At 37.7% G+C, this 12,412-nt stretch overlaps 2 protein-coding genes across 2 annotated transcripts; one reads left to right on the plus strand and one right to left on the minus strand.

Annotated features, from left to right (window-relative positions):
• The first annotated feature begins 927 nt into the window (after window positions 1-927).
• hbae4 (hemoglobin alpha embryonic-4) lies at window positions 928-4,611 on the plus strand. The gene is made up of 3 exons (XM_061707655.1): window positions 928-1,273; window positions 1,749-1,953; window positions 4,292-4,611. Exons 1-3 carry the CDS (start codon window positions 1,182-1,184, stop codon window positions 4,418-4,420), a joined length of 426 nt encoding a protein of 141 aa, XP_061563639.1. The 5' UTR covers window positions 928-1,181; the 3' UTR covers window positions 4,421-4,611.
• Window positions 4,612-11,119: 6,508 nt separating this feature from the next.
• On the minus strand, window positions 11,120-11,985 carry LOC133419014 (hemoglobin subunit beta-1). Its single transcript, XM_061708000.1, has 3 exons — window positions 11,829-11,985; window positions 11,533-11,755; window positions 11,120-11,340 (listed from the first exon to the last, which is right to left on the minus strand). Exons 1-3 carry the CDS (start codon window positions 11,918-11,920, stop codon window positions 11,212-11,214), a joined length of 444 nt encoding a protein of 147 aa, XP_061563984.1. The 5' UTR covers window positions 11,921-11,985; the 3' UTR covers window positions 11,120-11,211.
• Window positions 11,986-12,412: the final 427 nt, after the last annotated feature.

Raw genomic sequence — 12,412 nt, forward strand, 5'->3', positions numbered from 1 at the left:
TAGATGTAGATGAATATGGTCATATAGTACGCTGGCTGTGTGTTTGGTGGGAGACGTGACCACTGTTGTAACAATAGCATGACTGTGCTGTTTTTTAAGCTTCTGTGTGCTGAGTCAGCTTCAGTCTCAAGTGGGTTTGTCCTCAGGTTTTACAGTGGTCATGTCCAACAGCAATATGAGTACAGTAAATGCCTTTTTAATTTCGTGCTTTACACCTCAACACCACCTTCCTGAACTTGTGAAAAACACCAGATGTTTCAGATATTGCAAATTGGTTGTTGTCCATATGGACTTGCATCTTATTTGATAGCTTATGGAAAAGTTAATGCACCTCTATCTCTGCACCTCTTTGCCATTTGAAGTACATTGGTTCCATGAAAGACTACGATATAAATTTGTGTTTGCAGCAACTGCAGAGTCATCTGAGTCGTGCGCTGCAGTAGTCCTCACAATGTTATCAGATGCCTCACAACCACTGTTTTCTGTTTAGGTTCTTATGGAGCTGCAGATAGCAGCGGCTGGGAGGCTTTAGCTACACAACTCTCACTTATCACTGAAATGTAACAGTGTTCTTCCTTTTAAAGTCATCTAAATGGGAAATTTAAAGAAATATTAAGTGGAATGAATGACTTCATGGCTTGAATGATGTTTTCTATTACCGGTAAGTGTTAGCACGTAAATTACATTTTGACTATTTATTTCAGTGATTTACTGGGAAAGGAAAGTTCAAAGTCATTTACAGCAACAAGTCTTGATTTAAGTCCCACATTTAAAAAAAAAGTAGTAGAGCCCCATAACTGGGAAAACCCCACAGAAGTTGCAGCAGTAGGTTCGCCCCTTCAATAATATGTTAAATATCTGGGATGACGCACATTAAACAGCCGATAACATAGTGGCGTGGAGCCCCCACCCTGCCCTGGCTGCAGACTGATAACACGGAGGAGGGAATCAACACCGCTGCCAAGACCTGAACCATTACAGCTCGTTTTTTCCTCCGTTGGCAGAAATAATTACTTCAACAGTTTGTTTTACACATTTATTTTCAGAATTTTTGGTCAGCAAAGGTTATGTTGGGAACAAAATGGTTGATTAAGGATCTCTGCGGCCTGCAAAGACACTTCTGACTCTGGATATTTGTCTGCAGTACTATCTCTCTCTGCTGTTCAATGCAGTAGGTCGCAATGCTGTCAAAGACGGAGAAAGACCTGATTAAAGAACTATGGGAAAGACTCACTCCTGTGGCCGAGGACATTGGCTCAGAGGCACTTCTTAGGTGGGTTCACACATTATACGTAGCTTAGATGTGTAATAATGTAGTATTATGTGTTTGAATAAATGTTTCTGCATGAAGATCAAAGCTCTTATTCACCTGCTAACTGCTCAACACTTACTGATCCTTTAATGATGACTTTGTGTCACAGATTAACTTATAATTTATCCCCTTTTATAATAAGTTATAAATTCCATTTGCACACTTAAAGCCATAAAACATACATTATCAAAGTGATCAGCACTGCATTGAACTCCAATACAGGAAGGCAATCAAACAGAGGTTATAGAATCCTCACACTTTACTAACTCATCACACCTCTGCTGGTGGCAATTAAATGTTATCAGTCACAAAAAGGTGAGTAGGTGAGAAAGGTGAGCAGTGATGACAGCAGCACACCAGTTGCATAGCAGTTCACAGCTCACAAATAGGCCACGAGAGGAACGTAAACACATTTTTCTTTTCTCTTCCTCTGCAGGATGTTTGTTTCTTATCCAGGCACCAAGACCTATTTTTCTCACCTTGACATCAGTCCAGGCTCCTCCCATCTGAAATCACATGGGAAGAAGATTGTCCTGGCAATAACAGAGGGAGCCAAAGACATCAGCCAGCTGACCGTCACCCTGGCTCCTCTGCAGACTCTGCACGCCTACCAGCTCCGGATAGACCCCACCAACTTCAAGGTGCATAAACTGTGTCCTTAAGTTAGAAATATCCCCGCTTACAGGCAATATATTTACATCCAAAATATTCCACAATTAAAACATAATGTAAAGCAGACCATGGTAACAAAAACGTATTTCTTTCAGGAAAAAGAGCTACTCTGTTATTACCCAAGTGCAGAGTAAATAAACAGGAGACAAAAAAGATATATAAGATACAAGCAATCATCTGGTCCTAATTGTGCATTGCATTTGAAAAAACAGCATCACATGCTTTTTTCATCATGTCCCCATTTAGTTTATTAGACCTTTTTCTTTATATATTCTTTATATTTATATTCTTTATAAGTTTCATATGGGTCAACTGGCTGTTGTCCCATATGTCCCCCTGATTATTGATCAGTGCCAGTTCCCAACTTCCAAAGTACAGGCTGTTTCTGTACACATACTTTCAGCTGAACAAAACTGACTTTGTGTTTACTTCATTTCACGATTTGTACATGTCCTGGTATGCATGCATGCATTTTTTTCTTGGCTGCAGGCCAATGTAGTGGAATAACAAACAGCCAGAGACAAACAACATCTGGTGACAGACATCTAAATTAACTGATTTTACACAGTAACAAACCCAATTCCATAAAATAAGAATGCTGCAAAGATATAAACAATATAAACTGCAATCATTTGCAAACAATTAACAAACAATTGCAAACAATTGATATTAACACTAAAAGGACAAAAACAACATATGGAATGCACAAGATCATGAATTGCTGTTGTGGCTGTGACGTGATACTTCCACGTGCTACGTCAGGGAAGCCCCGCCCTGTTGGGTGAAAAGAAGGGCCTGCTCACTCCTCAAGCTAGAAGGAGGCTTGAGCTCCGTGCAGGGCCCTGGTGGCAGGGAGTAATGCCAAGGACTGACACTTAGGAAGGAACACTGGGTGATAATATAAATAAATAAATACTTTTTTTTTTAAGTTTGCCACATAGAGTTCAATGTTTCCTTTTTTTCTTGTCATTTCAGTCTTGTTTTGAAGTGACAGCTATGCCAGCTTCCTCAAATCAAAACACAAGCACTGAAGCTCACTTCACTACTGAAGCTCACTTCATCTGTGCATCAAGTCTCATTGGTTTAAACTTGTAAATGCCTCAGATAGCACATTGTACCAACTATCTGCTAATACGGACATTAAGGACGCAACAGCTTTGTGACTTTCCTTATATTATACACCCCTCCATCCATCCATTATCAAAACCCGCTATATCCTGTGCAGGGTCTGCTGGAGCCTATCCCAGCTACCGTATTTTCTGGACTATAAGCCGCACCTGTATATAAGCCGCACCCGCTCTATTTAAAAAAAAAACAATAAAAAAAGATATACAAGCCGCACCTGTATATAAGCCGCACCCACTTTTATTTAAAAAAAAAGATATGCAAGTCGCAGATATTTATGTTGTTAGATTAGATATTTACTACATGTACAGAAGGATTTTGAAGTGTAAATGATGTACATGTTTGTACTTAAATAGATTCTTTCCTAACAGTGTCTTTTAACACGGCAGCAACTTTGCTTATTAAAACTGGACTGAACCAAGAGAAAATAACCGGTATTTATTTATCTATTTATCTGTTTTGAAATCTGCTCCTACCTACTTCTATCTGCTAAAGAAGAAGTAGCATATTCTTCTTTGCATTTATTTTGTCTTAGTTTTGATTCTAATTCCGGTTAGAGCGCCCCGAGCGGTGGAAGAAAAATCCACAGAATAGCCGCACCTTTGTATAAGCCGCACGGTTCAAAACCTAGGAAAAAAGTAGCGGCTTATAGTCCAGAAAATACGGTAATTTTCAAGCGAGAGGCAGGGGTTCAACCTGGACAGGTCGCCAGCCTATCGCAGTATATTATACAATTCTTCAAAATATTCATTACTGGTATCACAGTCGTCATACGCACACACTGTAAAAATTAAAGGGCTATGAAAACTCAAAAATTCTAGGTAATTGGCTGCAATAGATTTTTGCGTTTTGAGTCCAACTAAAACTATCCAGTTTTGAAGAAAAATACATAAATTTAAGACAACAAGTTATCTTTTGTTGAAATAACGTATAGATAAACTTTGAGATAATTTCAAATTTAGATTTTTTTAAACACTTAAAAATTCAGCAGTCTGAACTTATCATTTTTGAAGATAAGTTGCCTTTCAAATGCATCAAAACTCAACATTGAGTTCTATTTCCAAACATTAGACGTTATGGCAACTAAAACGTTTCTATTTTGCCTATATATTATACAAATATAAATAATAACTTCCATAACGCTTTTGCCAGTAACACACATTTGTTTGTTTTCCCCTGCAGCTGCTCTCACACTGTATGCTTGTCACCCTGGCCTGTTACCTGGGCGAAGAGTTCACACCGGTTGCACACGCAGCGATGGACAAGTTCCTGTCAGCTTTTGCAGCCGTGCTCGCCGAGAAATACAGATGAGATCCAGCCATCTCAGTTCAAAATATTTTAGAAGACTTTTTATGCTTTGTAAAATATATATATATATATATTATATGTCTGTATTTGTACTTGTTATTATAATATTGTATTATAATAAAAGTCTGTAATTAACATGTTTTTATTTATGCTGTTTAATCACTTTATGGAGTATTAAAGGATTTGTGGTTTCATGTGTTTTGTATTGCAAAACCTTTTTTTCCGTAAAGAATGGATGCCAGTCATCAATTAGGTGATCTTTCTTTCTTTTTTTTTTATTATTACACCAAGTGGACATAATACAGATACAAGATACAGACAGTGGACATACAGTACAAACAACAACAAAAGACAACATGGAGTTACAATGATATGTATCTAGGTGTGTGTGTGTGTGTGCGTGCGTGCGTGCGTGCGTGCGTGCGTGTAAATAATATAAAACGTAAATAAATAAATTAAGAATATTAATTTGAAAAATAAATAAATAGATAATTATCATATAGAGTGATATAATATAGCACGATATAATATAAATTAATATATGTAATACTATAATAGCATATAATAATATCCTAATATAACATAATAATATTATAATATTATAACATATAACAAAATGATATTACCATACTATAATATATACCAATATAATAATACTATAATATAACATCCCATGAGATTTCATAACATAATATAATAATACACTATAGAACAATATATCATGATAATGCCAAGAATAATTATTAGAATTAGAATTGGTAATATATGTATTGCAATGAGGGGTGAGGTAGCAATGAAAACAACAACAATAGTAATAATGATAATATTCACAATCATGATCATAATCAGAACCAACATGTATATACTAATAATTTCACTCATCAAAATGACAGCAACAATTATTATTATTATCGCAATCATAATCATGGTTATAGTAATAATAATAATGTGATAATCATAACAATATAATAATATAGTAATAATATATAATAGATATAATAATATATTTAATATATGATCATTTAACAATAATATTATATACTAGATATAATATATAATCATATAATTGATAATAATAACAATATAGTAAGGGTTATAAGTGGCAACAAATGAACTTAAAAGAGAGGGATTTGTGAGAGGAATCAGCTCTGGATGTATTGTAGGAAGGGGGACCAAGTGTTTTCATAGGATGAGATGTTATTTTTCAAAGTAGCAGTGAAGTTTTCTAGGTTTGAGTGATCTGTTAGAAGATTAAGTCAGTGGGTTATGGATATCTTTGTTCTGTCTTTCCAGTTCAATAGTATGGTTTTCCTGGCGATAGATAAAGATATTAACAGAAATTATGTGTGTTGTTTGGGTATATGTGATGAAGATAGGTCACCAAGTAATGCTATAATGGGCCTAATGGGGATGCTGAGGCCGAGCATCTCTGATTCTGTTCATGACCTCCGACCAGAAGTTATGGATGGGTGGGCAGTGCCAGAGGGCGTGGATGTAATTATCTACGGAAGTTGAACAGAGTGAGCAGGAATTATTTTGACTGAAACCTATGCAGTAGAGTTTGTGTGTGGTAATGTGTGTTCTGTGTAAGTTTAATTGGGTTTTGGAGTTACATGTCATGGAGAAAGTGTTATTGCATATGTTTAGCCAGGTGGTGTCTGTCGGTCGGTTGTTGAGATCTGTGGTCCATTTGTCTATTGGAATGGATATTGTGGTGTCATTGAATGCTAGGATCTTGTAAATTTGTGTGTTTGAGTGTTTTCTGAGGTTTGAGAGATCTAAGCTTAGTGTATAGGGGAGGACTGTGATAACTGAATTCTCTGATGTTGATGCTTTTCTTTATGGCTTCATTTAACTGAATAAATTGGAAGTAGCAATGATCCGGTATGTTGTGTTCTTTTTGGATGTGGTCGAAGGTCACGAACAGGCCACCATTGAGTAGCTGTCCCCGGCTGGTTACTCCTATCTCAATCTAGGGAGAAAATGCTAAAATCTTGTTATTGATTAAAAACATGGGGTTGTTCCAAAGAGGGGTATGAGGGGATGGTGAGAGGCTGTAATGGAGAATTTCGTTAGATCTCCACCAGGCAGAAAGAGTGGTGTTGATAGAATTATTGTTTTTGTAGCATTTTATGGATTTGTCTATGAATGGGAGATTTTGGATGTTTAGTTTTTGAATCAAATTACTTTCAATTTCTAGCCATGGTGAGTTGATGTTATTTGTCCAGTTACGGATATACAGTAGTTGGTGTGATAAAAAAATAGAAATTTGGAGCCCCGAGTCCTCTGTGCTGTTTATGTTTTTGTAGGGTTGATAGTTTAATTCTTGGTTTATTGTTTTTCCAGTAGAATTTGGTGACTGTGCTATTGAGAGAGGAGAACCAGCCCAGGGGTGGGGTGACAGTGATCATTGAAAAAAGGTCATTTATTTTTGGAAGGATGTTCATTTTAACTGTTGAGATAAGGCCAATTAGAAATAGTGGTAGATTATTCCATCTTTCCAGGTTGTCTTTTATTTCTTGTAATACGGGGTCATAGTTGAGTTTGAATAATTAATTTAGGTTTGGGGAGATGTGTATTGCAAGGTATTTGATAGATTTTGCTGTACGAGCGAAAAGGGGGTCCCCAGCCTCAGCATCCCACCCGCCCATAGGCAGAATCTCGGATTTGGTCCAGTTGATGGAGTAGCCAGACACGCGACTGAAGTTGCTGATCAGATTATGGACTGATGGAAGTGATGATGAGGGGTTTGTGATGTATAACAAAATGTACCTTGGGCATATAAACTAATTTTATGGTGGAGTGATTTTGATTGGATACCTGTGATGTGGTTGCATTGTCTAATGGAAGCTGCCAGTGGTTCGATGAATAGTGCGAATAGTAATGGAGATAATGGGCATCCTTGTCGAGTTCCTCTTAATAATTGAAATGGTTTTGATATGATTCCATTGGTTATAACAGATGCAGTGGGTGAATTGTATAGTGTTTTAATCCAGTTGGTGAAATATGATTGAAATCCAAAATGGTTTAGGGAGGTGAAGAGAAAGGATCAATCCACATTTTCAAATGCCTTTTCTGCATCCAGGGAGATTAGGTGATCTTTCTTAAGCATGATTAATAATAATTATGTCTAAATGGACATTAACTTCTGACTACTTTTAAAGGTGATTTATTCAATTTAGAGACACTATGGACATCTTATAAACTTGTCTTACACCTGAATGTTGAAGCTTTGTTAAGCATCTCTTAAAATATATGAAAGGTTTTGTGTAATTATATTTTCAGTAGTGGAATCACAAGTTACCCTTCAACTTTTATTTTACTTCAACTTCACTAAATAAAGCATCAACCATGTTTTTTATTTCGTTTTTTTGTTCTGTTATTTATTTATTTATCATTATAAAGTTTCAGTTCGAAAAGAGCTCTGGATGAATGAATGACCTTTTGGAATGGGGATTACTTTTTATTTATTTATTTGTATCTTTGCTTTAGCCAGTTCACATAGCACACCAGTATAGTGTAGTTGCCAGAAAGAAGGAAACAAACAAACAAACAACGACAACCGGTGTAATAGTTTGTATTCTTGTTATCTCCTCATAACCAGTTAACCACAACACTGGTAACATACTCCACCTAGTGGTAAGAGTCATATATGCACATACATCACGACTGGTAACGTTCTTACAGATTGGAGCAATAGCACCATCGTGTGGTAGGTTTGTAGAAAGTTTGTTTGTTGTTTGTATTACAGTTTTTCTCAGTCACTTCGGTGCATTGCTCACAACAGATATAAACTTTGCACAACAGTAAGTGCAACCTCCACAACATTTAGTTGTTTGGGCGCCATGTTTTTGTGCGTACGCACGCTTTGTACATGAGGCCCCTGGTCATTTTCACACACACATTAAAACATAATCACAAACATCATAAAAATAAAAATAATAAATAAATAAATACCTGGCTTGACGCTGAGGTGAGGAACGACGTCTTCCACAAAAGGAAACCCCCCACCAATGACCAATGAGGGCATCACCACGGGGTAATCGCCCAGATCAGGGCCGGCTGACGTCCACACCACAGCCAAGGTTGCAGGGCAGGACTCCCCAGCGACCCCGACCAGGGCGACCCACACAGCAACGATCCCACAGGGCAAGTAGGCAGAGTCCCCGGTGTGGAAGATCCCCATGATGAAAAATAACTGGAGTTAACATATGAAAAAGTAAAACAACATTAAAATAAACCTAAAAAAAGTAAATTTAAGTAATAATCTTCATTTCATTGCTTGCGTCATTGATTGCTACACAAATTTGATGAACATATTGTCAAACGTTTTGTATATCTATTTAAAAAATATTTTTATTGTGTTTCCATTAAAATGTCCAAAAATAACTTTTCTCGGGTGAATCTTATCTTACACTGATGAAAAGGGATGTGGGTAAAACCGAGGAAGAAGAGGCCAACACTTGTGGATCGTGTGGTAAATCATGGCCTCACAATGGTTGAGGCCGAGGGTGCAGCCAGATATTGGAAGAACCACTGTTGGGAGATCAGTGAATATACTGTAATTTAGGGTTATTCAGCACAAACTCATTTGCTCTGTACTATAATAATCATACAAGAGACTTGCATTGGGACATGACCTTTTACATGTAGACTTACAATTCAGTAGCTCAGATTTGGTGCGGCACAGAGTGCTGTAGTGTAATAGTAAAGAAATGAGTATTGTAAAAATGTAGCATGTTTACGTTTTTTTTTCGGAGGGGGGGGGTTCTGCACCTCAGAAAGGATGGCAAGACTAGAAGAGGTGGAGGATGTCCCCTTTTTACTCGGCAGCAATGCATTTGTGCAATGGTGGAATGGTACAAACAATGCTATAAGACTGCGAGAAATAAAAAAAGATTTTCTAGAAAATTCCAACATTTTTAAAAATATTCAATCAATGTCAATTTCTGGACTTCGGTGTATGGCCGGCATCCACATACCCAAATGACCCTGCCAGCAGCCATTGATGCAGCTTGTGATGACATGTCAGAGGGTGGATTCGGCACTCAAGAAGATACTTTCCTCGGTGCATTGACAGAGATATTCGCTGTGATGGTGATGAAAAGTGGCCAGACAGACAGGGCAATTTAGTTGTCCATGATTGATTTGCAGTGTCATAACCTGGCCCATAGGCCATGACAGAAATGGGCAACAACACAGTGCAAATAAATATATGCTATTTATTTTAAAGAAAAATACGGCAACGCAAAATAGTATCAATAGTCAATAGTGCATCAATAGCATCAATAGTGTCAGTGTGTGTGAATGTGGAAAATGTGTGGTGCGTGTTGTTGAGAAAAATAGAATCAAAACCAAGCAAATGAATGGGGCTGGCAGGGAAGAGCGAAAGCCACACTGAAGGCAGGGAGGTTTTATAGACTGGAACACTGGGCCCAGGTGCTCCAAATCAGCCCAATCAGTTCATCTCACATCAGAATCCTCAAAGACAAATAGAGAGAAAGTTAGGCACGCCCACAATTAGACAGGGTCGTCACAGCAGCACTCTCTCTATTTTACAGTATTTCTGCTACTGCAGCAAAGTTTACTGAACCAATGGGAGTTTATATTTGTTGTAAATGTTAGTTTTTTTTTCCCCAGTTGCGGAATGTTGTGAACACTTGCAATTATACAGTATAAAGTAAAGTGCATATTCAGTGTCATTGGCCCGGTTTCCCAGATCAGTTAAGAAGCTCTTAACAGCAAAAGGCTTCTTTCAAACCTTCTTAAGGAGCCTGTGAAAGGAAAACGCGTTTCCCAGAGTCGCTCTTAGCTTAAGTATCTCTTTCATTAAGAAGGAAATGTAAGATGCTGCTGACCCAGTCTTTACAACCATCTTAGTGAACAAAGACTCACAGATCCAGGCACGTCAAGCAAATCAATATCACACCAAGCAATGAGATATTAAAACAATGCACACCGCACAAATTTTGATCTATTTTATACTTTAGATTTATATTGTTTAGCATTCATTGTTGACAGCAAAGGGGGGGAAAAAAGAAAAATAGTGTGTTCCTATGCTTTATGCATTACGCACAAATAAAACGATCATCATGACTATCATTTATCACACGTGTGAGAAACCATGGCTGCTATTCAGCATATTCTCGCTGCAAATCAACCGCGTCGCCGTGCGCGAAGCAGAACTGTATATATGAACGCATTGGTGCGTCAGCAACTGGACGTGCTGTCAAGTATAAAACAGATCAAAATGTGTGCGGTGTGCATATATTAATAAAATATACATGATATATTAAAATATATAGAATATATATTATATACTAAAAATGCATATTATATGCATTTTTTTATATGCCATATATATATATATATATATATATATATATATATATATATATATATATATATATATATATATATATATATATATATATATATATATATATATAGCCTATGTGCAGACAAAAAAAAGGGTCTTTCCCGCAAGTCGGTTTTGCTTTCCAGTCAGTCATTGGAGCGCGCCAGGAATTATGTCTATATATTTTCAGTTGTCGATCACGAATATTATTCACTCCAGAAATGAAAAAACTTTTTAATCTCAATAAAACAGCCTTTAGGCTCAAACTTCTACTTTATGACTATGGTCCAGCATAGTCCAGGTGTTTTCAAGAATAAAGAAGAAAACATAGACAACAACAGAACTTTGCTTAGTGGGCACTTTATTACTTTACAGAGGAGACACATAAGACGTGTAAAGTGTCGTTAGTCTCCTCCAGGTGCGCAGGCTGCTGGGTTTAGTGGTACTGTCTTCCCAGAGCGAACACCACCGCGGCCAGGAACTTCTGGAAGGTAGCCTGGATTTCTGGTGTGAAGCCAGAGCCCATTTTGGCGGCGATGACAATGGTCAAGCAGTCAGCCAGGAGCTAAATGGAGGGAGATGAACCGTTAGATGCCTTCCATGTGATTTATGTCCATTATGCACAGGTAGGGAGTTTATTTGACATTATTTAGACGTTTCAAAAGTCTTCGTTTTGTCATGAATCTGAATCTTTGCGTTCAAATGATAATGGTGTTAAATTTGGCTGATTTGTATGTTTTTGACTTGATGGTGATACCTTGAAGTTGTCGGGGTCGACGTGCAGCTTCTCGGAGTGCAGCACGCTCAGCTCGGCGTAGGTGGCCTTGATGTCGTCCATGTTCTTCACGGCGCGGTCCAGACCGTGCAGCACTTTGGTGCCATGGGCGGCGATCTTGGGGTTGGTCTTAATGGCCTCGGCGTTGTAGAGGTTACCGAAGCTGCCGAAATACCTCTGAGTCCAGGGGTAAACGATCAGACACCTGGAGGGAAAGACAGACGGTGAGCTGACAGACGGACACCAGAGGAGAGGATGGAGGAGTCTCCGTTACGCACCTGCAGAGAGCCTTGGGTCCTACATCGTCATAGTCCAGGCTGGAGAAGATGCTGGTGATGATGCTGCGCTCCTGATCAGTCCACTCAACCATGGCTGCTGTTCGTTATGTTTCTTTTGGTTCAGGCTTGAAAGAAAAGGCTGAATAGTGCTTCTCTAGACATCGGTCTTTTTAAATGTGTCAAAGCCCTCCACGCCCTGAAGAAGAAAGTAGTTGATAGGCTGGAGATGATGCACTTGAGATAAAGTGCAGACATTTCCAGAAGCGTCGAGAATATTCTAGTTTATTAGAGACTTCTGAGTTTTCACAGCGATGCCGAAATCAGAACTAATTTTGCACATGTATACATTATACAATGTGACCTCCCTCAGAGCTGATCTCATATAAAAAAAATTTAACAACCGGTTCCTGCATGAGATGTTCATATTGGAAAAGAAATATGGATGTTGCAACGCCAATACATTTTTGTAAAGTACTCTATTAAATTGTATTAAATTGTATGTGTGTGTGTATATAAATATATATATATATTTATATATATATATATATATATATATATATATATATATATATATATATATATAT

This window comes from Cololabis saira, chromosome 19 (genome assembly GCF_033807715.1).
Source record: "Cololabis saira isolate AMF1-May2022 chromosome 19, fColSai1.1, whole genome shotgun sequence".
NCBI lineage: Eukaryota > Metazoa > Chordata > Actinopteri > Beloniformes > Belonidae > Cololabis > Cololabis saira.